The 24,952-nt window shown below is 44.7% G+C and overlaps 1 protein-coding gene, 1 long non-coding RNA gene and 1 other non-coding gene across 3 annotated transcripts in view; 2 read left to right on the top strand and 1 right to left on the bottom strand.

Annotated features, from left to right (window-relative positions):
- Positions 1-1,053: 1,053 nt before the first annotated feature.
- LOC129145281 (uncharacterized) lies at positions 1,054-23,295 on the bottom strand. The gene is made up of 3 exons (XR_008550588.1): positions 22,642-23,295; positions 1,644-1,817; positions 1,054-1,451 (listed from the first exon to the last, which is right to left on the bottom strand). It is a non-coding gene; the product is annotated as an uncharacterized LOC129145281 (long non-coding RNA).
- Positions 7,936-8,080, top strand: LOC119252214 (U4 spliceosomal RNA). The gene has a single exon (XR_008550932.1). It is a non-coding gene; the product is annotated as a U4 spliceosomal RNA (small nuclear RNA).
- GRHL2 (grainyhead like transcription factor 2) overlaps positions 22,554-24,952 on the top strand; it is a 130,426-nt gene continuing 128,027 nt past the window's right edge. The window contains 1 exon segment of the mRNA XM_037503160.2: positions 22,554-22,783. Coding sequence (XP_037359057.2) covers positions 22,764-22,783 — 20 coding nt within the window. The 5' untranslated portion in view covers positions 22,554-22,763.

Genomic DNA, 24,952 nt, shown 5'->3' with positions numbered 1-24,952 from the left:
AAAGATTCTAAAGAACCTGGTGAAAGAGCTGCATTTGTATGTGGTCCCAAATAACATGGAATGAAGAAGGCTATCCTTGCTTTAGGACAGTCATAGTTGCAACAAACTCCCAGTGGAAGCTCCAAATCATACCATTTTTTCTTGACTTCTTAGGAAGGCAATTTCATCCCTTGCTTTGTTAAGCCGGCTCCAAAAGCAAAGCATCAAAACGGACTGTTGATTGCTCACCGAGGTAGAAAACCAGAACCCAACACAGTGCCCCACATTGGCAGCCTCCAGGTCGAAAGGAGGAAAGGAAAGTTGAACCAGCAGGGGACAGGGGCTGGCACGCTGCCTCCCGCTCAGACCAATCACAGCCACCAGCCCCAAACCCCGCAGGGCAGTGCTGCTGGCTTCTCTCTTTCCCTGAAGCCGATCTAACAAAGAGACAAGCACCCAAGATTAAATAGAGCCACTTTGAACCCAGACAAGGGAAACACCCAGAAAAACCGACTCGGCCCAAAAGTAATGCTTCTCCTTCAAAAATTGGGTTGTTCAAAGAATGTACCGCTATTAACATCTAAATGGCCGCAAAGAAGCATTTGATTACCCTATCTCATCAATAGCTACTCTCCAGGACAACTGGCTATCATTATGATGTATTTATTGCCTTACCCTGTTAATTAGGGTGAAAACATTCAGTGAAGATATGATCTTTTTTGCTCATTTCAATTGTGCACTGTAAAAAGCTCCTTTTTTCCCTTTCTCCCTACAGTTCTTAGGATTGGATTTACTCTGGTTCTCCAAGTGTGGAAAAACAAACAAGATTTTGTTTGGATTCCTCTCTTCCATTTCTCTGCACTAAAACAACCGCAAGTGCCAGAAAATTATTCTGACAAAAATAATAATCCTGCAGTATATAATAGTTTCAGAAAATGCTTCAGAACCAAAAAATTTTCTTAAATTTAAAGACACAGGTGAGGGGTGAATGTTTGGGTGATTTCCATTTGCTTTATATTTCCACAGAAAGATAAACAATTTAAAAATTCCATCAAGTTTTAGCTCAATGGGTATTTGGGTCATTTAAAATAGGATCGCTGTGATTACATCAAATTCTGCTACAGGAACTTAACATAAGCAGTACAAAATTTCTGAAAGATGAGATGAAACGAATACAAGGGACTTCAAAACACACAAGTACAAGGAAATAAAACTCAGCTAAATCAATCTTGCTTCATGGCCACACTCCAGTCAGGGACAGTCACTGTCTCTAGGGGACGTGCTGAGTGTCTCTAGGTGCAGTTGTCCGCCAGATGACATGGTCAGCTTGTGTCTGGAGACACAGTGAGGAGCAGGCTCACATCTTACTCATGGGTACAAGAATATTGCCCTGGCCTCTTCCAAATGTTGTTTTGAGGCTAAAATGGGGCAAGACTTACCAAATGACTAAAATACTCAGGGCAGAAAATAATCTGAAACAAACAAACAAACAAAAACAGGTGACTAGTTTGTGGTGGTTGTATTCTTTATTTTCACAGTGATTATTGAAATGAATTCTCTTACTTTTTTAGTAAAAAATACAAACTTCTACTGCAGAAGCCAACTTAAAAAAATCGTATCTGAATTGACTCTTTCAAAGGGACCTTATAATGGTTAAATCTCACCTCAATGTCCATTTGTGTGTAGAGGCTTGGTGAAGCAGGGTACATCAAATTGCCCTTTGGCACTGCAAATATCTGGAAAGCCTCTTTTCAATCTGTCATGATCAAAAGTAGATTTTCCCCTTTTCTTCATCTCTCTCATCAACAAAATCTTTGAAAATTGTCTCCACTGTATTTCTAATAAGCACCAAAAATAATAGAGGATGAATAGAGTGCAAATAAATCTTTAAAAATATATGTTTTTCTTTGATTACAAGAAGTAATTTAAGCTCATGGAAATTTTAGAAACTATAAAACAATAACAAAGTCACCTATAAAAGCTACAAACTGGAATAAAACCATTGTCAATATTGCTAGATAATAGGCAGGAAGCCCATCAAGGTTGGGACTCTCCAAGAGACTTGGCCCCCTCCATTGAGGGGCAAACTCTGCTGTAATTGTCACTAGACCTGCTTAATTCCCTTTGTAATGGAAGTGATTTTTTTGAATCTTATATAAATTAAGGAAATACAAGTGAGAAAACAAAGTTGTCCTATGCAAACCTAGATTGAATGCTTTGGCAAGAGTCCATCATGCCAAGATTTTTTAAATAAAAAGGACTCCAAACTGACTCAGGTGGCCGTGGAAGGGTGTGAGTTCAGACTGAGATGGGACTCTTCCTGGGAGCAGCATTCCATGTTCCAGGGCTGCTGTGGGAGGCAGTGGCTGCCATATAGGTGGCTGAGGCAGCCATATAGGTCATCCTAGACTGCTGGACTGTCCCTTCAAGCCAATAATTCAGGGTCTGGAAATGGACACTGTGTGGACTTCACCTTCCCTTCCTGTGAGATAAGATCACCCAGTTGGGAATCTCCAAATCGAGGGGATTGGAGACACTCCCAAGAGTACCTAGTAGGTGATCCACATCAAGTCCTTCAGTCAAGTCATTGAGTCACCCACTGATTATTTTACCTAAACACGGGCTGCCCCAAGGAAACAACCTGCATGCCCCCATGGCTTTTCCACTTAGTTTTCATGATTTGGAAAGTGCCTCAGGATATTTAAGGATGAGTCAAACTCAACCAAAGCTGTGTTCGTCCAGACTCTTATCTGGACCTCTGATTTCAGAATAACAGGGAGCACAGTTGGGCAACATTCCTGAAGGGAGTCTCAGCTAGGTGCCCAGGAGAGAGAGGCCTCCACATCTTTTGGGTGCCTGTGTAAACAATTTCCCGGAAACTCCCTGACAGGCGAGGTAAATAGACTAGGCAGCAGCCAGCTCATTTTCCATCTGCATCTTGCCATAGGCAAGAAAGCCCTGGTAGTCCCAAGGACTCTCTAACTGCTTCTGCTGTCTTGGCCTATCTGGCTATATCCCTCTCTCCAGTATTGCAGGGGCCCTACTTGTGGCCCCTCAGATGCCATTTGGCAGGACTCTCAGTCAAGGTGTCAGAGTTGGGAACACTGGAAACATTTGGCCAGACCTAGGTCACTTAGATTTCTTCTCCCTGGGATCTGAATCTTGAGCTCAGGGGCCAACATTGGTGTGACAGCATCCAGAGGCCATGCACTCCCTCTTGCTGATGAGAGCCTGGAGCCTGCCAATTGCCTCCTGAGCCTGGATTTTCACATCTCTCCTTGATTTCGCCAGCTAGCCATATACTTCCACTGAAATCTGTTTCTGGTTAAAGTAATGGAGCTCATTTCTTTTGATTGTAAAGGAGGAATCTTAAGAGACATCGCTTACAGCCGTGTTTGTGTCTATGTGTCTGTACACATGCATGCACGTGTGTGTTCTGTCCTGGAAGCACAGCTTGGGTCCGTGCATTTTCATAGGCAATCATGTTTGATTATTTCACCAGAACATATTCAGTTTATGGGCCTTCCTGGTGGTGCAAGGGATTAAGCACAGCACTATGAAGCTATCTGCAGCCTCTGCAGCATGAGTTCAATCCCTGGCCAGGGAGGTGAACCACATGGCGCAGCAGACCTCTCCTGTCTCAGCCACTGTTGCCCTCAGCAGTGTCTTTCAATCAGTCTGCCTGTTCTGTTCCCCACTCTGTCTCTGGTGAATCCTCTCACTCCCCACACCTCTGGCCTGTAACCCAGTTCTTGTATGCATAAATAAATAAATCTTTTTTAAAAACCATATTCAGTTTATTACACTGACTGGCATCTAGCTTCCCCTCTATGCCTCACTAGCATCTGTGTCTCTGAGCTAGGTACTAAAAATAAAAAAAGTAGTAAGGTTTTAACGCCTTGCTTCAAAGGGGTGTGTGTGTGTGTGTGTGTGTGTGTGTGTACTTTGCCAGGAAAAAAGTGACATAAGCTTCCTACATTGTGTTTTAGTGGCTCCCTATTGCATTATCAGCCCAGCCCTTCTAAGTTGGTAGAATGAAGGGTGGGGAGGGAGGCTGTTTCTCCCACATGAGACTGCTCACCTTGCAACAACTGATTGCTCCAGGGGCTGAACACCTGATCTAATCCAGACTAGATACACTCCAGGAATTTAGAATGGGGATGGGGTGGGGAGGAGAGAGGGAGAAAGAAGGGCTGAGAGAATAGTTGAGAGAAAGTTAGCCCGTTTCCTTCACATGGTGCAGCCAGGAAAACTTGAATGGGCTGGGAAGCCATCTTCTCCCTCCACGCGGATGAGCAGCAGAACAGGGCAGTTTGCCAAGAAAGAAAAATGGAGGCAAAGGCGCCATCAGAGAGAAACCAAGAAACCAAACTGCTGGCCGCCACCCTTCTTTGAGACCTGGCTGCTTCTCTGTCTTTGGATTCTGTGAGGCCCCTGGGTCCTGACAATGTATTTCTGCTTGCAATACCAGCTCAAGGGGTTTCCGTGCTTGTACCTCAGGCTCCTAATGAATATGACCTTCCCTTCCAAGTGCTGTGGGGGACCAACCTGAGTGACGTATGTTCTAGGAGTGAGAAGAGGCTAAAAAGGAATAACATTTCATTCCTTTTGCTAAGACCAGGATGTTCACCTTTCTTTATGCACCACAAGGCTGTCTCAGCTCCTGTATTTCAAGTGGTATCACTCTACAAAATCCTCTAAGGGAGGTTAGCTGAATTTTATTTCCTAGGAGAACAACTATTTGCAAATGTAGGGGCCAGTTTTTATACTTGCTGCCTGGAAGGATAACTACTCCTAAGATATTTACAGAATTAGATACTCCAACCTGGTGTTTTAGCCTTTGGTTGCCATGTTGTACTGCAGGTCAGTAATTTCCACTTTATGCTCCGTGAATGTTGGACATCTTACCCTCATAAAGCTCTGAGGCTGGTCTGACGTCCACACTGACCTTCATCAGGACACTGTCAGAGCCACACCAAATGAGCTCCACCAGTGTAGCTGACAGTGCACCACACACAAAACTCAATCTCCTGTCACAGCTGCCATGTCTAAGAATTCTCTGCTTCCATCTAAATCTTCATCTGTGTTATTCATTAATAGTGTTAACTGGGGCCTCCCTGGTGGTGCAAGGGGTTAAGCAGCAAGCACTATCAAGCTGTCCGCAGCCTCTGCAGCAGAGCACAAGTTGGATCTCTGGCCAGCCAGGGAGCTACACACATGGCACAGCAGAGCTCTTGCTGCCTCACCTGCTGCTCCCCTCAGCAGTGTATTTCTGTCAAGCTGACTGTTCTACTCTCCACTCTGTCTTTAGTGAATACACGCACACATACACACTCACACACACGCCCCTCTGGCCTGTACCTGAACTCTTATATGCATAAATACATAAATCTTCAACAGAAAAATAGTAGAAGAGTGATGAGAAATAGCAACTAACCCCACTAGTCCCAGCCCCAGGAATGGGAGGGTGGGGATGTAGGACGTGGTGGGGGCTGAGCAGACAGAGACTTTGTCTTCAGATAGACCCTTACTATTGAGTGGGCCCAGGCTTACAGGCTGCTGGTCATCTGGTTTTTAAAAATGAAGCTGAAGTCAGATTTATATGTGAAATTTCATTTTAAAATCTTTTTAAAAAATAAAAAATACTCCTCTCTGCCACCAGATTTCCTGTTATCAGAGACAATAGGGGGGCGTCTATGGTGGTTGGGGGCCCCTCTTAGGGAAAGGCTGTCTTCTTTTCAAAGGACTGAGATGCCTGGAGCCACCAGGATGAAGGGGGTGGGGATGGTGGGCAGATCCAGGCTCAGAACCCATTTTGCATTTTGCTAGGGGCAACCTAGGTGCTGTGACTCACCTGAGCTTTCTCCCAGATTCCAGCAGGCGAATTCCACTCTCCCGACTTTTTCTTTCCCTGATTTTTCCTCCTAATCTGCCCATTCTTGCTGCACCTATTTTTTTGTTTGTTTGCTTTAAATCAGAAAAGTTAGCTTCAAAAAGTTAGTGAGGTTCTGTAAATGGGTAGGTAAATGTCAACACAAGATGGATACAATTAATTAAACTCGAAGGCAAAGTGTCTGGAATAAACTCTAACAGCCAGGTAAAACAGGAAAAGATTTTATTTATTGTGGAGAAGACATAATCATTAAAGAATCCAAGACAAAAAACACTTTTTAAAAAAGATTTTATTTACTTTTACATAGAAGAACTGGGGTACAGAATAGAGGATTCACCAGAGACAGAGTGGGGAGCAGAACATGCTGACTGACTGAAATACACTGCTGAGGGGAGCAGCGGCCAAGATGGGAGAGGTCTGCTTCCCCATGTGGGTCACCTCTCCAGCTGGGGATCAAACTCGTGCTGCAGTGGCTGCCAATATCTTCATAGTTCTGAGATTTAACCCCTTGCACCACCAGTGAGGGTCCCCAAAACCACTTTTTAATGAGACTTTATTAGAGATTGATGAGACTTTAAGTGCTTCTGTAAAACTTAAAATTCTGAGATGTTATATTACACAATATCTTCACACATGTGTATTATTTATGAAGTTTTTGTTTTAATAAGTTATATTAAAAATCAGTTTCATTTCTTTTAGAATACATTTTCATATTTATAGATTATTTCAATCTCCACTGTTGCTCAAGTCTTTGGCCTATTTTTCCATTGGATTTTCTTTTATATTTGTATCTTGTCTTCTCTTTTTTTTTTTTTTAAGGTTTGTTTGTTTATTTATTTATTTATTTATGCAAGCACTGGGTACAGTCAGAAGTGCGGGAGGGTGAGAGAATTCACCAGAGCCAGAGCGGGGAGCAGAGCAGGCAGAAGGACCGAGGTACACTGCTGAGGGGAGCAGAGGGCGGCAGGAGAGGTCTGCGCGCCATGTGGGACCCTCCTCCGGTGGCCGGGGAGCAGCCGGGGATCGAACCGGCGCTGCAGAGGCCGCGGGCAGCTTCGCAACCCAGCGCTCAACCGCTGCGCCACCGGGGAGGCCCCTTGTCTTCTCTTAAGAATATGCTCTAAAGGGCCTCCCTGGTGGTGCAAGGGGTTCAGTCTCAGCACTATCAAGCTATGGCCATGATCCCTGGCCAGCCAGGGAGCTGACCCACACGGCACGGCAGACCTCTCCTGTCTCGCCTGCTGCTCCCCTCAGCAAGCAGTGTATTTTGGTCAGTCTGCCTGTTCTGTTCCCCACTCTGTCTCTGGTGAATCCTCTCACCGTCCAGCACTTCTGGCCTACACCTCAGTTCTTGTATGCATAAATAAATAAAGTAAAAAAAAAAAAAAAGGAAAATGCTCGGCTATGAAATCATTACCATTTATAAGTGTCGAAAAATAGTCTCTCCTGCTATGTGGATTTCTTTATACTCTTTTAATAATAATGCAGGAGCTCTTAATTTTATTGTATCCCAATTTATCAATAGTATATTTTACTCTTTTAAAGAAATTTTTGATTACTCTAAGGTGATAAAAATATTTTTTCTGTGTTATCTTCTGGAAGATTTATTGTTTAACATTTTTTTTTTAATAGAGGCATGTTTTATTTATTTATTTGTTTGTTTGTTTGTTTTGTTTATACATGCACTGGGTATAGTCAGAAGCGCGGGAGGGTGAGAGAATTCACCAGAGCCAGGGTGGGGAGCAGAGCAGGCAGAAGGACCAAAGTACACTGCTGAGGGGAGCAGCGGGCGGCAGGAGAGGTCTGCGCGCCATGTGGGACCCTCCTCTGGTGGCCGGGGAGCAGCCGAGGGTCGAACCGGCGCCTCAGAGGGTGCGGGCAGCTTCGCAACCCAGTGCTCAACCGCTGCGCCACTGGGGAGGCCCTATTGTTTAACATTTTAAATTACAATCCACCTGGAATTAACCTGTTCTTTGTGAGGTTCAAGTTCCTTCCTTTCTCCCCTTGTTTTCTTGCTTCCTTCTTTCAGATGTTCTGTTGACCCAGAGTCACTTAATAAAAAATGCTTTGCGCAGTGGCAGTATCATAGCCAACAAGGTTTATCCGAGGCACAATTATTGCTAATTAAAAACAGTGTCTTGTCCCCACAGCTTTGCCATAGCTCTGTCATAATTGAAGATGTGTAATTCTAGTCTGTCCATCAGTGTTCAAGCCTTTCTTTGAAAATGATCCATACGTGGTAGGCAGCTTCCAAGATGGCTCCCAGTCTCTCACCTTGTGATATTCACACCTTGGTGGAGTTACCTCCAAAACTGCACCAAGATTGGTTTGTGTGACCGACCAGATGGGGCAAAACATCACTTCCAAAGTTAGGTTATCAGAGATGTGGAGGCTCTTAGCATCTAATTTGATGCTCTTTTGTTCTCTTTCTCTGTCACTTGTAAGGGAAGCCACTGTCATTTCTTGAGGATATTCAGACACCTCTGTAGAGAGATTCATGTGGCAGGTAATTGAGCCCTCCATACAATAGTCCATGGGACAAGCATATGAATGAGCGAGAAGGAGAGCTGCAAGCCTTCAGGTGACTGCAGATCCAGCTGACAGCTTGACCACTGCCTCATGAGCCACCCTGAGCCGGAACCACCCAGTAGGTCTACTTGTGGATTCCTGACTCTCAGAAACTGGTGAGATAATAAATGTTTGCTGTTTTAAGCTGCTAAATTTTGTGAGTAATTTGTTACACAGCAGTAGGTAACTAGTACACCATTGTTAAATTTTTTTTAAAGCTGATATATTTAAAAAAATAAGCAAACTAACATCATTGCTTTTTATGAGCTGTTGAAATGTCAAAGGCACCTTTAAATCAGAGGATTACCTAATAATACCTTACATATCACAAAATTACAGGCAGCTTTGACTTTGTTTTAGAAAATACATGGTGACATCTGACAGAAAGAAAAAGCAAAATTAAGTCTGGGATTCTGGGATAATTTCTGTGGGTCTTTTTTTCTGAATAATTTATGATTCTGGTCATAAGTGAAAGAAGCCTATTTCTCTAATCTTTAGAATAAAAAGTTATCATCTTTCTTTTTTTTTTTTTAAAGATTTATTTATGCATTCAAGAACTGGGGCACAAACCAGAGGTGTGGAGGTGAGAAGATGCACCACAGACAGAGTAGGGAACAAAATGGGCAGATCAACTGAAATACATTGCTGTTGAGGGGATCAGTGGGCAAGTCAAGAGAGGTCTGCTGTGCCATGTGGGTATTTCCCTGGCAGGGGATTGAACTCGTGCTACAGTGGCTTCACAGTGCTGCGTCTTAACCCCTTGAGCCACCAGGGAGGCCCCAAAAGCTATGATCTTTCTTCTTCCATCTTTCTCTCACTTCATTCCTTCACAAGTTTTTAGTTATTTAAGTTAAATGGCTTCAACACCAGATGGAAAATATAATGAGTATTTAAAATATAATGTGCAGGGCCTCCCCGGTGGCGCAGCGGTTGAACGCTGGGTTGCGAAGCTGCCCGCAGCCTCAGCGGCACCGGTTCAATCCCCGGCTGCTCCCCGGCCACCGGAGGAGGGTCCCACATGGTGCGCAGACCTCTCCTGCCACCCGCTGCTCCCCTCAGCAGTGTATTTCGGTCCTTCTGCCTGCTCTGCTCCCCGCTCTGGCTCTGGTGAATTCTCTCACCCTCCCGCGCTTCTGACTGTACCCAGTGCATGTATAAACAAAGCAAACAAACAAACAAATAAATAAATAACATGCCTCTATTAAAAAAAAAAAATAAAAATAAAAAAATAAAATATAATGTGCAGAGCAGTTTGCCTGGTGCACAGAGTCGATGAAGGGGTATTTTGGGAGGTAAGACAGATAAACTCAGGTTGATATCTTTTTGCTCTTGACCCTTTGAGCTTGGATGGGCAATATATGAGCCATGCACTAGCTGGCCCAGGGAAGGGGCAGATTCCAAAAGGCAACCTGCGTTAGTGGCTCCTCAGAGCTTCTGCTCTTGGTCCTGGTGCATGGCTGGCATGGTAATAATTCCTGTGGAGATGAAAGGGCCTGTTAAATATATAGACTCCCCAATGTCAACTCCAGGGATTCTGATTCACTAAGGGATTGGGCCAGGAAATCTGTTTATAACAGACTCCTATGGGGATTCTAATGAACACTTGGGTTTAGAACCCCAGTGGTTCTCTGTGGACCATCCTCATTATCTCCAAGTCTGAGGTGTTCATTCTCCCCACCTCTGACTCCTGGGCCTGACTATGAATCTGGCTCAGGTAATTCCTGAGGTTTCTTTGTTTTGGGGGATCTAAGTGACTTTGGAGCACCTGTTTCCTCACCCATTTTCTGCTCCCTTTGCTTTTGTAATTGGATGTCACCTGATAATGAGGGAAAAGGAATTCTCTGTTGTAAACCTGGTCCCCAGGAACTTCAGCTTAGTCCTCACTGGCTCCCAGCGAAGAGCTTCAAGATTTTGCTTAACTATCACATTTTCAAACGGAGAGCACCCCTTCTGTCAGAGATGATTGTCCTAGATATTTTAATGGCTGAATCTCAATGGTTTTCAGTTAGTCCTATTGCCTGGATTGATATCCTAGGAATCCATGGCTTGATTTTAATTTCTCCTTCTGTCCCACTTACTTTAGTTCCCTTCAAATGACTTTTTTTTTTTTTTTGGATTTTTGATCTGCCTTCCTTTTGATCTGCCTTTATGTGTGGTTTATGACTCTGCTTATATGTGTGATTGGAGTGGGGGATCCAGGACTCAGACGAGGACAGTTCCCTCAAGTCTGCAGCCCTACAGACCCCACAGACTACATTCCATTCAGGTCATGTGGGGAAGACCAGTGAGGATGGATTCAGTCAATTGGTGTTAGACTGAGGAACGTCTTAAATGTCTTGGTTCATACATTAGGTTTCCCTGTGTGTGCTGAAGAATAGGGAAAAGTTCTCAAACGGGGAAAGGGTAGTCTCATGATATTAGGTTATTTGAATATATTTTTCCAGATTGAGATTTTCAGGAGTATGTTGAAGCATCAACAATGAGTATGCCTCATTAAAACTCTCAGAGAGGACATTCTGTTCTGCTGCAGTCCCAGCCCTGGTCTCTGGCTTCTCATTTTGGCATTTTTCCTTGGGTAAATGTCATCTCTTCTTAGTTTATTTATAGTTCATTTAGAGCATCAAAGCAATAATAATCCCCCAAATAGGGAGAAAGGCTGTGATGATTGGTGTGATACAGGCAAAGCATTCTTACCAAAGAGAGAAAATGAAGAGGGTGGTATTCACATAGCCCTCCACTAGCCCAATAGCCCAATTTCTATTATTTCCTTCAAGACCTTGCTTAAATTATTTTTCTCCTGTGAAGCCATTCCTGACTAAATCATTTTTTTTTAAAAAAAGATTTATTTATTTATTTATACAAGCACTGGGTACAGTCAAAAGCACAGAAGGGTGAGAGAATTCACCAGAGTCAGAGCGGGGAGCAGAACAGGCAGACTGATGAAATACACTGCTGACGGGAGCAGCAGGCGGCAGGAGAGGTCTGCACGCCATGTGGGACCCTCGCCCGGTGGCCAGGGATCAAACTGGTGCTGCAGAGGCTGCAGGCAGCTTCACAACCCAGCGCTCAACCGCTGCGCCACCGGGGAGGCCTCATTCCTGACTAAATCTTGATACAGAAGGAACATCACATTCAAGGCTAGGAGGAGGCATGGTACAGGCTTTGGAATAAAGCTGATCTGGAGTTGAATCCCAGATCTGTTGCTTACATTACTAACATGAAGGTCAAAATTATCATCTGTATTACGTAATTATTAATTTTGTCATATCAGTACTGATTTTTTTTTTTAACCAAATGACTGTCTCCCACTTTTTTTGCTAAGATAATCTTGATTGTTCAAAAATGGAGTGGAGGGCCTCCCCGGTGGCGCAGCGGTTGAGCGCTGGGTTGTGAAGCTGCCCGCGGCTTCTGCGGCGCCGGTTCGATCCCCGGCTGCTCCGCGGCCACCGGAGGAGGGTCCCACATGGCGCGCAGACCTCTCCTGCCACCCGCTGCTCCCCTCAGCAGTGTGCTTCGGTCCTTCTGCCTGCTCTGCTCCCCGCTCTGGCTCTGGTGAATTCTCTCACCCTCCCGCGCTTCTGACTGTACCCAGTGCATGTATAAACAAAACAAACAAACAAACCAGCAAACAAATAAATAAAGCATGCCTCTATAAAAAAAAAAAAAAAAATTAAAAAAAAAAATGGAGTGGAGATAACCTGATTTCATATGAAGTGTATCGTATCTAACTCCTGATCTATTCTGGTCCTGTGACCCAGTCTGGCCCATGGAACATAAGGGGGAATCTGATATAGACATCTGGGAAAGATTTCGTTCCTGAATTGGGTGCCCCATCTCCTGTTTTTAAGCTTGGTTGTAAAGACATGATGTATTTTACTGTGAGAGCGGGACAAATGAGAAGACACTGCCTCAGAACTCTGAGTTTTGGAGTTGCTGACTTAATGCCAGTGATAGCCTCCCCTTCTTCCAGTTCCCCGATTTTTTTGTTGTTGTTGTTGTCATTATGCAAGATAAATTAACCAGTCTTGGGCAAAGCCCCTCCTAGCTTGCTGCTCTTTGTTTGCTGCTGAAAGCATTCTTCTTCTTTTTTTTTTTTTAAGATTTCTTTATGCATACAAGAACTGGGGCACAGGCCAGAGGTGTGTGGGGTGGTGGTGGTGAGAGGATTCACCAGAGACAGTGCAGGGAGCAGAACAGGCAGACTGACTGAAACACACTGCTGAGGGTAGCAGCGGGCGAGACAGGAGAGGTCTGCTGTGCCATGTGGGCCAGCCCCTGGCCTGCTGGGATCGAACTTGTGCTGCAGAGGCTGTGGACAGCTTCATAGTTTGCCATCAGGGAGGCCCATTAGCTCATGATTTATGAGTTCTAGGAACACCGCTGACTTTCTCTTATAGCAGATGATGTTTGAGCTCTTTTGCTCACCTTCTACTGCCTCCTCACCCACATACTAGTCACTTCTTCCCTCCACCTTCCCAACTGAGGTTCATACCAGCACATTATCATTTAGTAATTTCTAGTATTATCATTATATGCAAGTACATACTAAGGTTAATAGGATTGCATTTCTATTCTTGTAAAATTCCACTTCTGCTGGAAGTGCTGAATGCTAAACATTTACTTAGTTTTCTCTGTTCTTATTGCTAAAATTTTACATGAACTCAAAGAAGCGTGCAGTATATGGCTCAATATAAAATGTATTTCTCAATGAAGTTTTCCACAATGCTAAATTTAATAGTTGGATTCCACCCCCACTCCAGAACCAGAAGCCTCTGTTGAAAGAGTTTAGCTGTGCTCTAAACTTGTTAAAGGTCATCTTTCTCTGACTTTCTCTTCTGTTGTCTCTCCTGTTTTCTGAGTGTTAAGACTATTTCTTTCTTGGTTCTTTCTTAATCTCCAACGTCTTAATAGAGTACATTATCTGATATCTTTTTGAAAAAGTGTACATGAGAGACAATTCTTGGTAATTTCTTAAATTGAATTTTATTCTTTTTTAAAAATGATTTATTTATTTATGCATACAAGAACTGGGGTACAGGCCAGAGGTGTGGAGGGTGAGAGGATTCACCAGAGAAAGAGTGGGGAGCAGAATAGACAGATTGACTGAATACATTGCTGAAGGGAGCAGTGGATGAGGCAGGAGAGGTCTGCTGTGCCATGTGGGTAGCTCCCTGGCCGGGGATCTAACTTGTGCTGCAGTGGCTGCAGATAGCTTCATAGTGCTGTGCTTAGCCCCTTGAGACACCAGGGAGGCCCAATTTTATTCTGTTTTTATACTTTATTGATAATTTGCCTCGGCATAAAATTCAATAGTTAAAGGCATTACTATTTAACATCTTCATGCTGGCAATGTTGAGAGCTAATACATTCTGATTTTTGATACTGTGTGTCTGAGCAATTATTCTTTACTCATTTAATTTTACCTTTACTCTCTGCAAAGGTCAGCCGAGAAATTTAATGATAATTACTTCAATTTATATCATCTACAATTCGTTATGCTGAGCATTAGATGGGACATCTCAATTAGAAGACTCATAACACTTGAGTTCTTAAAATTTGTATTTTATCTTTTCTCTAATTATTCCCTACCCATGATTTTTCCCTATCTTCTCTTTCTGAAACACCCGCTAATAATATAATAGGTTCAGGATTAATCCTGCAATTTTCTCATTCTAGTTTCATGGATATAATGTCTCATAAATTAATTATATAATCTTACTCCATCCCTGTAATATTTTCCTTAAAATCATCATCTTTAATTACAATTTTGTTCTGGTCTTTATGCTTAATTTTGGAGGCTTTTCTTAAATGTCTGGTGATCCCTGACCTTATGTTTATATTTGAAAGTGGGACATAAAAAGCTTATTAGAAGAGCTCTCTATGTGATGATCAGACTTGCTGACTGATGGATTTTGTTGAAAGGAGAGCTAGTAGAGTCTTCCTTCCATCCTCTCTCCCTCCCTCCCTCGATTTCTTCCTCCTGTCTCTCATTCTTTGGGAAAGCAGAACACCCACATGTCAGTATCTGTAGATCTTTTCTCTACCTTATAATTTATCCTACGAAAGATCCTCTGATCTCCTACCTTAGGGGAGAAGAATGGGTGGTGAAGTATAAACGTGACTCTTGGCTCACTGAGTTGGGTGGAGGAAGTTAGCAGATGGCATTATACTAATTACCATGGCCTTTCACTTAGTCTCTCTTATAATTCTTGTGTCTCACTCAGGATGGTTCCTTCCATGTAGCCAAGCCTGAAGTCTTCCTGGTTCAGTTTGGTTAGAATATACTTCTACTGTTAGCATGGAGGAGAGATGGTGTTATGGGCGGAATTGAATTTCTCCTAAATTTATATATTGCAGCTCAAACCCCAGTAACTTAGAATATAATGGTATTCAGGGATAGGAATTTTAAAGGGGCAATTAAGATAAAATGAGATCATATAAGTGGGCCCTGATCCAAAATAACTAGGATTCTTTTTTTTCTTTTTTAAAGATTTATTTATGCATACAAGAACTGTGGTACAGGCCAGAGGGGGGTGGTGGTGGTGGTGAGAGGGCTCACCAGAGACAGAGTGAGGAGCAGAACAGGCTGATTGAAATACACTGTTGAGGGGAGCAGTGGGCAAGACAGGAAAGGTTTGCTGCATCATGTGGGTCAGCTCCCTGCCCGGGGATTGAACTTGTGCTGTAGTGGCTGCCTATAGCTTTACAGTGCTGACACTTAATCCCTTGCACCACCAGGAAAGCCTCAAAGGTGCACGCTTACAGTGAAAAGAGTTATGGGCCACCTACAAGTCCAGGAGGGAGGCTTCAGAATGAAACTAACTCTGCAGAAAACTTGATCTTGGACTTCTAGTCTTTGGAGCTATGAGAAAATAAAATTCTATTGTTTAAAACCACATGGTCTCTGGTAGTGTGATGTGATGGCCCTTGCAATCCAATACAGATGGGAGCTTGATGCGGCTGGATGGAAGTGGGGACCTAGTGATCTCACAGCTTTGAATCAAAGATTTTATTTATTTATTTATTTGTTTGTTTGTTTTTAAAGATTTATTTATTTATGAATATAAGAGCTGGGGTACAGGCCAGAGATGCCGGGGGTGAGAGGATTCACCAGAGACAGAGTAGGGAACAGAACAGACAGACTGACTGAAATACACTGCTGAGGGGAGCAGCGGGTGAGATAGGAGAGGTCTGCTGCGCCATGTGGGTTGCTCCCTGGCTGGGGATCGAACTCGTGCTGCAGGGGCTGTGGATTGCTTCATAGTGTGGTGCTTAACCACTTGTGCCACCAGGGAGGCCCTGAATCAAGATTTTAAAATCTGGTTTCAGCCAGGCTACTCACTCCCAACTCCAATGGTAACTGGATACTTGATTTTCTATATCTTTCTGAGGCTCTACAGGCTGAGCAGAACTGATCCTCAGTCTGTAGATGGTAAGGTTGATCTATCTCAGCTTGATTAAATCAGTTCTTACTCCTTTGGTCACTTCCACGTTCCAAATGTTGTCGTCATCTTTAACTTTCTATCTTCTCTTATTTTATCAGTGGGACTTCAGGAAGGAGTGGAGCGAAAGACATGCATTCAATGCATGGTGTTTCAGCATCCTTCCTATTTTTTTATTTTTATTTTTATTTATTTATTTATTTATTTTTATTTATTTGTACAAGCACTGGGTACAGTCAGAAGCGTGGGAGGGTGAGAGAATTCACCAGAGCCAGAGGGGAGAGCAGAACAGGCAGACTGACGAAGTACACTGCTGAGGGGAGCAGTGGGCGGCAGGAGAGGTCTGCGCGCCATGTGGGACCCTTGCCCTGCGGCCGGGGATCGAACCGGCACTGCAGAGGCTGCGGGCAGCTTCGCAACCCAGCACTCAACTGCTGCTCCACCGGGGAGGCCCTCAGCATCCTTCCTATTGACGTTACTAATGGCCAAACCAAACTTTCACTCTCCTAAAGAAAATATGTAAACTTCAGTGGACTGCCGGCTGAATACCACATTGTTACCTAAAGAGCCTTCATGGAATCAGTAAGTGATGATGCAAATACTCAGATCCATGCAACTGTGAAAAAGAGGGCCCCAAACTACAAGGAAGTGGCTGTTTAATGCTCAGTTGATTAAGTTATAAAATCTCTAAGCTGATTTCAATTCAGACATTCAGGTACATTTCATTCTTCCCAAGGTTTCTTCTTTGGAATAACCACTAGTTGAACAACTCAAGTGTTTTTAATAGTGTAAAACAATCTAGGAGATATCACCTGTCATTGGCTCTGCAGTATGTTCACTGACAGGCCTGCTGTCATGGTACCATCAATGACAGTATGTAGCAGGAGAATAAGCAAGTAGACTTGTTTGACTTGATCTGCAGCCCTTCAATGCTTGCTATGTCTATCTAGATGCCACAGAAGAGGTACCTCCCCAAATCTCACTGTAAAAGATTCACCACAATAAAACAACAATTTGGTATAAAATATTACACTTTTCACCTTAGGAAAATGGGCAGCCATCATAGTAGATATTAAAGGCTGAAATAATAATGGAAGCAAACAATACTATTTTTCTTCCCTGGAATTTAATGAAAACTTAAATCAAATGAATGAAATAATTTAGTCTAAAAAAGGTCTCATTAGCTTTTATATAAGTATTTATTTTGTTGCTGCCACCTAAAATGACTGCCAAATTCTAAACTGCTAAAAGTCAGTCTAGGATGAAGACTGTGGCAGATTCAAGATTCATTTTTATGACATCACTGCCACAAATAAGGACAGTGGTCACCCATTATATAAACAATTACTAGGTTGGAAATGGAGCAATCTAACAGATAAAATCCACTATTTACCCCAGGGTTGTTGAAACTTGTTGGAAAGCTCTGTGTCTAGCCTAACTTAGGATGATGCCTCTCATGGGCAAGGATGTGGTGCTTCAGGACACTGTCTGGTGTACATGCATCAGATGTACTTGAAGGGCTTGTTAGAAACACACACACACAAAAAAAGCTCCTTGAGCTTTTGTTGTAGCAGGTTTGGAGTGAGCTGGTGAGTACCCATGTTCTAGGATCCACACTTTGGGAACCACTACTTTACTTGTCTTTAGAGAGAATGATATTTGCAGAGGCAATAGTCCATTCTCATGATGGGTGTGGCAGAAATGTTATTATTTATTCATGGAGGTAATTTCATGGTTGACAATATAAAATGGATCGTGAGGACCTTCTTCACTAATCTAACTAGTCAAAATAGAAGTAGTTAGTTAAGCAAGGGAGATTAACCATCTACTCAAAACTGAGTTGTTAGCTGTAGAGAGGAAGAAAGACATCTTGACTTTTATAGACCAATAAAAGGGAAGATTTGAGCAAAAGTGCTGGATTTGTTTGCACAAAATAATGTGGGGGAAATTGGTAAAAACTTTTGGTTAATTCTGGGAATGGCTTCAAATTAAAGATGATAGATCAACCGATACACACTTGTTTCTCTTTATGGTCTCTTGAAAAAAAAAAAAAAAAAAACAGTAAAAAAGAACCTGCAGGATCTATAGCAATAAAGAGGGTGGGGCCTCCCCAGTGGCCCAGCAAGTTGAGCACAGCACTGTGAAGCTGTCTGCAGCCTCTGCAGCACGGGTTTGATTCCTAGCCAGGGAGAAACCTACATGGCACGGCAGACCTCTCCTGCCTCCCCCGCTGCTCCCCTCAGCAGTGTCCTTGGTCCGTCTGCCTGTTCTGCTCCCCGCTCTGTCTCTGGTGAACCCTCTCACCCTCCCGCACCTCTGACTGTACCCCAGTTCTTGTAACATTTATTTATTTATTTTTTATAGAGGCATGTTATTTATTTATTTATTTATTTATATTTGTTTGTTTGTTTTTTTTGTTTATACATGCACTGGGTACAGTCAGAAGCGCGGGAGGGTGAGAGAATTCACCAGAGCCAGAGCGGGGAGCAGAGCAGGCAGAAGGACCGAAGTACACTGCTGAGGGGAGCAGCGGGCGGCAGGAGAGGTCTGCGCACCATGTGGGACCCTCCTCTGGTGGCCGGGGAGCAGCCAGGGATCGAACCGGCGCCGCAGAGGCTGCGGGCAGAGCGCTCAACCGCTGCGCCACCGGGGAGGCCCACCCCAGTTCTTGTATAAATAAATAAATCTTAAAAAAAAAATAAAGCTGCACAGAAAAAAAAAAAAGAAATAAACAGGATGGAGGAGGGGTCATCTGCAAAAGATATATTTCACACAATTCTGTAATACAGGATGGATGGAAGAGTGGAAAGTGTTTAACAGAAGAGCAGAAATGACCTTGTAATGTCATTTAGGGGTCAGTATGGAAACCCAATTACCCTACCAAATCCCAGAGGGGTTTGGGTCTTGGAGATGCCAGCGATCATCAGTGGGAGGTATGGATGAAAGACCCCAGGATCCCAGAAATGAGGTAAGTGACAGGCAGAAGAGAGAGGCAGAGGGTTGAATGAATGTGGGCATTTGGGGGTGGTCTGATTCTTGGGTCGCCTGCCCCCCTCTGTGCAGCCAGGCCATCACACCTCCAGCAGGAGAAACAGGAGAGGCTGTGCAGAGTACAGAGGGAAGAGGCTAGAATTGGCACCTACAAGAAAGCAAAGAACAAGAAAGACTGCATACTAAGCAGTGACTCATTGGACCTCTTCCCTGCACTGCTTCCCAAATATCGACAGCTAGGTGAATTTCCCCTCAGGCAAGAGATGGCAGATATTTCTCTTGAGAAACTGAACAGCCCCAAAGGAAATACCTCTAGTTACTGACCTTTGGGAGCTCATATGGAAAGATGAGCTTTCATCTGATCACCATAGAGCAAACCCACTGGTGAACCAGCACACTCTCTCCCACTCTTTTACATAGTTTCTGGTGGGCTTTTATTACCTCACTCTTCAGTATGAATGAAGAGTCAAAGGTTTGCAGACATCTAGTGAAAACCTCCCATAGGATGCAGTTTAAATAATTATGAAATTTCAGAATATTAGAGGTAAAGAGATTATTCTACAAGTTTCCATAAAGAAAAGAAAAATTCTGGGGTCTCCCAGGTGGCCCAAGGGGTTAAGACGCAACCTATGAAGCTGTCTGCAGCCTCTGCAGCACAGTACAGCAGACCTCACCTGACTCTCAGCAGTGTATTTCAGTTGATCTGCCTGTTCTGTTCCCCACTCTGTCTCTGGTGAATCCTCTCATCCCCCACACTTCTGGCCTGTACCCCAGATCTTGCATGCATAAATAAATAAATCTTTAAAAAAGAAAGAAAAATTCTAAGTCATAAAGGAATGGGAATCAGGATGGCATTGGAATTCTCAACAGCAATACTGGATGCTAAAAAAGTTAAAAGTGATTTTTATGAGCTTATGAATGAAAAACTTCCACTTAATAATTCTACATTTGGTGAAATTCTCCATCAAAAGCTGGGATTGTATACAGACGTTTTAGGTTTTACCTTTTACCCCTTTCAGGCTTTTACTGGAACACTTGCTTTGGAAAACAATCGGGAAGTGGAGGTAATTTTGTGGTTGACAATTTTAAATGGTCAATGGGAATTCTATTCTTCACTAATCTAACCAGTCAAAATAGCAGTAGTCAAGAAAGATGGCACAGGAGAAAGAAATGGGTTCCATACTCTGGAGCTGCAATATTGCAGGATGACTGAAAATTACGACGACTAGGTGCAACAAGAGGACAGAAGACTTTTTTTAAATTTTATATGTATTTTACATCATTCGTCCTTTTTTTGTACAATGCATGCTTTCTCCTCTCAGGTGTAGTCCCCGTAAAATTCACACCACCAATTCGACTGTGCACCATCACCATATATATTCCCTTGTGCTCTTCCCTCCCATTTTGATCCTGGCCCCCTCACCGGGAGAATGTCTCTAATTTACAGTTGTCTATTAATTTTGTTTTTTAAATTTATTATATATTTTTACCCCGATCCCTTATTTGTTCCCCTACATTCTTCCCCTAAGTGAAATCATTGATATTTTTCTTTTCCTTTCTGGCTTATTTCACTGAGCATGATCCCTTCCAGCTCCATCCAGGTTGCTGTGAATGGCATGAGTTTATCTTCTTTGATTGCTGAGTAATATTACATTGTGTATATATGTACCACATCTTCTTTATCCAGTCATCTATTTTTTGGGCATTTGGGTTGTTTCCATGTTACCTATTGTAAATCGTGCCGCAATAAACATAGGGGTGCAGGTATCCTTTTGAATTAATGGTTTTGTGAGGACAGAAGACTTTTAGCAGGAATTTTTCCAGGAGGGAAATAGAATTGCTTGATCATTTAGAAAATAAATTTGATAATCATTTGATAGGTGTTACAGAAAAAATATCAAGATGGGTGCATAATAAACAAAGTACATAAAGTTTTTATAAAAGTAAATACAAAAGGAAAACAACCATACTAGTTGTCTCTGTTGTGAATGGTATTTGTAGTCACTGATCATGCACTACTCCTGAAAAAGAGCTATGTCAGAAGATGGAAGGGAAAACTGGTGGTGTGTAAAGAGCTAAATCCTTATCTAGGCAACAGCTGGTCAAAGCACTATAACTATTGATAAATTAAGAGAGCTGTGTAAATTGTTTGGGAAAAGGGATGCAAACAATAGAGAGAGAGCTAAAGGTGGAAGGTAATTGCCTCTAGAAAGGGGTGAAGATGGTAGAGGAGAGGTGAGTATTGCATTCTCTTAAAATATGATCTTTAAAAAGTGAGTGTACTTATTTTGTCTTTGCAAACTAAAATTTTTAAATTCGTTTACTGAAGTGAAAGCATGGACCAATTATGCCTTGTCTCATAATGTAATTTCCAGGAAATAACTGATCCATAAAAATTAAAATAGAAGTACGGACTCCAGCAACTTAATACAACTTGAAATAAAATATAGTGAGGTTTTCATGCCCTCCTTCTTGATGCTACAATTCATAGGTATGGACTACAGTCCTGTCAGAACTTCCACAAACACTCTTTAGGAGCAGTGGTTATAAATTACACCTTTGCTAATTCGTGTTGTTTGCAACCAAAAGAAAAGGAACCACAAAAAAGTTTCATCCTGAATTGTTTCCGTAGCAACCATATTAAGCTGGCAGGATAAAGCACCTTTGTAGTTGCTGCTTCTCTTGAATTACAATGTAAATGTTGATGCCTGCCTAGAAACGTCGAATGACAACAGGTTTATGAAACAGATTCAGTCGTTGTTTGTTCTGGAATCCCATGCTGCAGTGTTGAGATGGAAGGGGTGCGCCTGGGCCATCTTAGAGTCTATTCAAACCTCACGACATCAAAACCATGCCAACTCACCCCCAGCCCTCACGCCCACCCCACCCCCTTCTCCCAACTCATGAAAGGATGCTTACCTACTTGAAAATCTGTAATATACCTGTTATCTTTTACACATCGGGGCACGAAAAGTATTTGTTGTGGATAAGAATGTTAAAAATGCAATTACGCAACAGACCCGGCAATCTTTGTGTGCCCACCCCCAGCCCCCACCCCTTCTGAGCACAAAGTAAACATCATTCCCGTACTTTACTGACACTGTCAAACAGTCCTCTTAATGTGGGGATTCAATGCCTCGTGGTCGTGCTGAGCATTCGATTCCGGTTGGCTTGGGATACCTGCGTTCAGCCCTCGCTCGTCCTTCCGTTCGACCCACAATCCCTAGTGGTTGCAGGTGTTGACTTTTTTTCCAGGTTCCTTTTCTCCTTCCAGGTCTCCCCACCCCCACTCTCCAGACGGGCTCCGGGAAGAAGGAAAACGTAGCGTGAAGTCTCCCCAAAGCACTGACCCTCAGCTCCCATGGGCCGCCGCCGAGGTGCAAGCTCGCCGCCGCTCCACTCAGGTAAACTTCGGAGTGAGTTACCTGCACTTGGAGAAGGGCCTTACCTGAGCGCGCCTCTGCCAATGGCAGCTCACCTGAGGGAGCCCCACAGCCAATCACCGTGCAGCTCGTCCCTCGGGCTTGTACCCTTTAGTGAAAGAATTCAGCTCCTTGCGAGAAAGTTACCTGTGGCCGCCCAAGTCCGCCACTTTCTGCTCTGTGGCTGCCCATTGCCAGCAACCGGGAGGACTCCGCGCCGCCCGGCCGCCTCCGAGCTCGGGCCCCATGTGAGGGCCCCCCCCCTTATCCCACCTTTCCGGCTAGGTGAGGGCGCGAGCGGGCGAGCGAGCGAGAGTGGTGAGGGGGGACGGAAAAGCAGAATTACCTGTAGCTCTTGTTCTGCCATCTCGGGCGCTCTCACACACCTTCACCTGCACAGACTTGAAAGTCCAGTTTCACCAGAGGCTGAGGCTCCAGGAAAAGGGGAGCGAGTTCATTGGATCAAACATGTCACAAGAGTCGGACAAGTAAGTGGATCACACGCGCCGGCTGCTGCTACTACCACTTTGGGCTGATGGCAACTGGTTTGTTATGTTTTTTTTTTTTTTAAGTTGCTATTGTTGATATTTTTTCTTTCTTTTTTTTTTTTTCTTTTTCTTTTTGGTGTATCCAAACTTTTCCAGATACTGTTTCTACCCTAGTGAAGGGAAGAAACTCTACAAGAATGTGAATGTTTAATACCCCCTGTGGGCCTGCATGGTAAAAGGAGGTTTTCCTCTTGGCTTCCTCCCTTCCGAATGAGCGCAGCCCCGGCCTCCCAGGACGAGCACCCGGGGATTGACAGAGGTTTTGGAAATGAGGGCGGGCAGGCCTGGGATTCCCTCTGCCTTTTCGTTGCTCCCACCGCCTCAGCCTACGGGGGCCATTTGGAAATTCAGTTGAGTTCCTCCGATGCGCTCAGACGGCCTGCTGCAAAGCGGGTCTCGGCTGCTTTTGTGTGAGCGCAACAAAGAGCCTTTATACTCAGCCCAACGGCCATCTTCCCGCACGGGCCGCCGAGAGTGCGTGTAGAAGCGCCCGCGTGCGCGCCCCGACGGGCGGCGAGGCCCCGCGGCGGCCCGGGTCTCGGGGTCACCCCGCGCCACCCCCCAACCCCATCCTGCTCTACTCCCACCCCCTCCGCCTGCCCTGCGTTGTTCGGCCACCTCATGCAGGTGCAGGGCCGGGCCCCCGGGCAATGCGGGGAACTGATTTGAAGCCCCGACCGTGCGCCTCAGGAGGGCGGAAGGGGGTGCCCGCGCCCGATCGACCCTCCCGCGTCCGCCCGGCTGCAGCGGGTCCCCGCGAGGCCGAGGGCCCCTCCGGCCGGCGCAGCCCGGGCGCTCCACGCGGGAGGCCGCCACCTCGGGCGTGGCTGGGGGGACCGCGCCCGGCCTCGGGGGACGCGCGGGTGGGAAGGCCGGGGGCGCAGGGGGATGGGCCCGGGCTCTCGGGCCGCCGGGCCGCACGAGGAGCGCGTCCTTCGCGTCCCGGACGGGCACTACCGAGGCCCGGAGAGGCGGCCTGCGCGGCCTGAGGCGCGCGCGGGTCGCCGGGCCTGGGGCCGGTGTGGTCCAGGCGGCCTCCCAGCAGGCCTGGCCTGCGCCTTCCGAGCGGCTTTGTGCTCGCCGGGGGAGGTGGGGCCGAGGGCGGGAGCCAGAAGGAGCCGGAGGTGGGTCCCGCGGCCTTTCTTGGGATTCGGTGGCGACACTCCCTTCCCCCTCCTCTGGGCCGCGTCCCGGCCGGAGACGGGCTGCATCGTGCTGCGAGTGCGCAGAGGCCTCCTTTTGCTTTTCCTGGTAACTACCCGTCGTTGTGGTCACCCCAAGGAGACCTTTCAGAGGGTGTCTCCGCCTGGCCAGGGCTGCCGGCGCCTCTCTTAGTGAAGTGGCCCGCCCGGGACCAGCCCCAAGTTGGCGGACCCCGAGGGGGCAGCAAAAAGGCCCTGAGGATCTGTCCAGGAGTGGGGGGTAAGGATCATCCCCAAAGTAAAGCCGCTGGTAGGGTAGGCGTATCACAACACATGCTGTCATCCTTTAAAAAAAAACAACCAGCAACTACCAGCTATTAGCACCATTTTACCCGCCAACGAAAAGCCAAATGCGTGTTACACACCGGAGGGGAAGAGCTGGTGTTGCAAACACGGGAAGAGGGTAGGCGTCAGGGTGGGGATCTGAGCGCGGATTATTATTGCATGAGTGTGCCTCCACTTCCACCCCGAATTCTCGAATTCTCTGTAGCCTTTAAGAAATCACTGCTAGAGTTTGAGAACTTCAGTAGCCCCAAACTGAGGTGACAGCAGATTTTTGAGTTTGTTTTGATCATCGTATCAAAAATGATATAGGATAAGGTTAAAAATATAGGATAAGGTTCACTGTAATTTCTTCATTAAATCACAGTTAACATTTGACTGTGCTTCTTAGTTTTGTAATAGAATAGGACTTAAATGAATTCAGAATGAAAACGGATTGGTTTTTAGTGTAACCTGTTTATATTTAGGACCAATATGGCCAATTGAAAATAAGTTCCCGGTACTAGCCATTTGGGCTCGCTACGAGGCATTACCTAATTTTATGGGTAATAACTCTGAGGGATTAAGTATACTTACATTTAATGAAAGCAATTTTTATCTAGTTATGGTTTCCAAGACTTAATTT

This window comes from Talpa occidentalis, unplaced genomic scaffold (assembly GCF_014898055.3).
Source record: "Talpa occidentalis isolate TD23 unplaced genomic scaffold, MPIMG_talOcc4v2.1, whole genome shotgun sequence".
NCBI classification, from domain to species: Eukaryota; Metazoa; Chordata; class Mammalia; order Eulipotyphla; family Talpidae; genus Talpa; species Talpa occidentalis.
The sequence above is the reverse complement of the archived record's forward strand: the minus strand, read 5'-3'. Positions and strand labels throughout refer to the sequence as shown.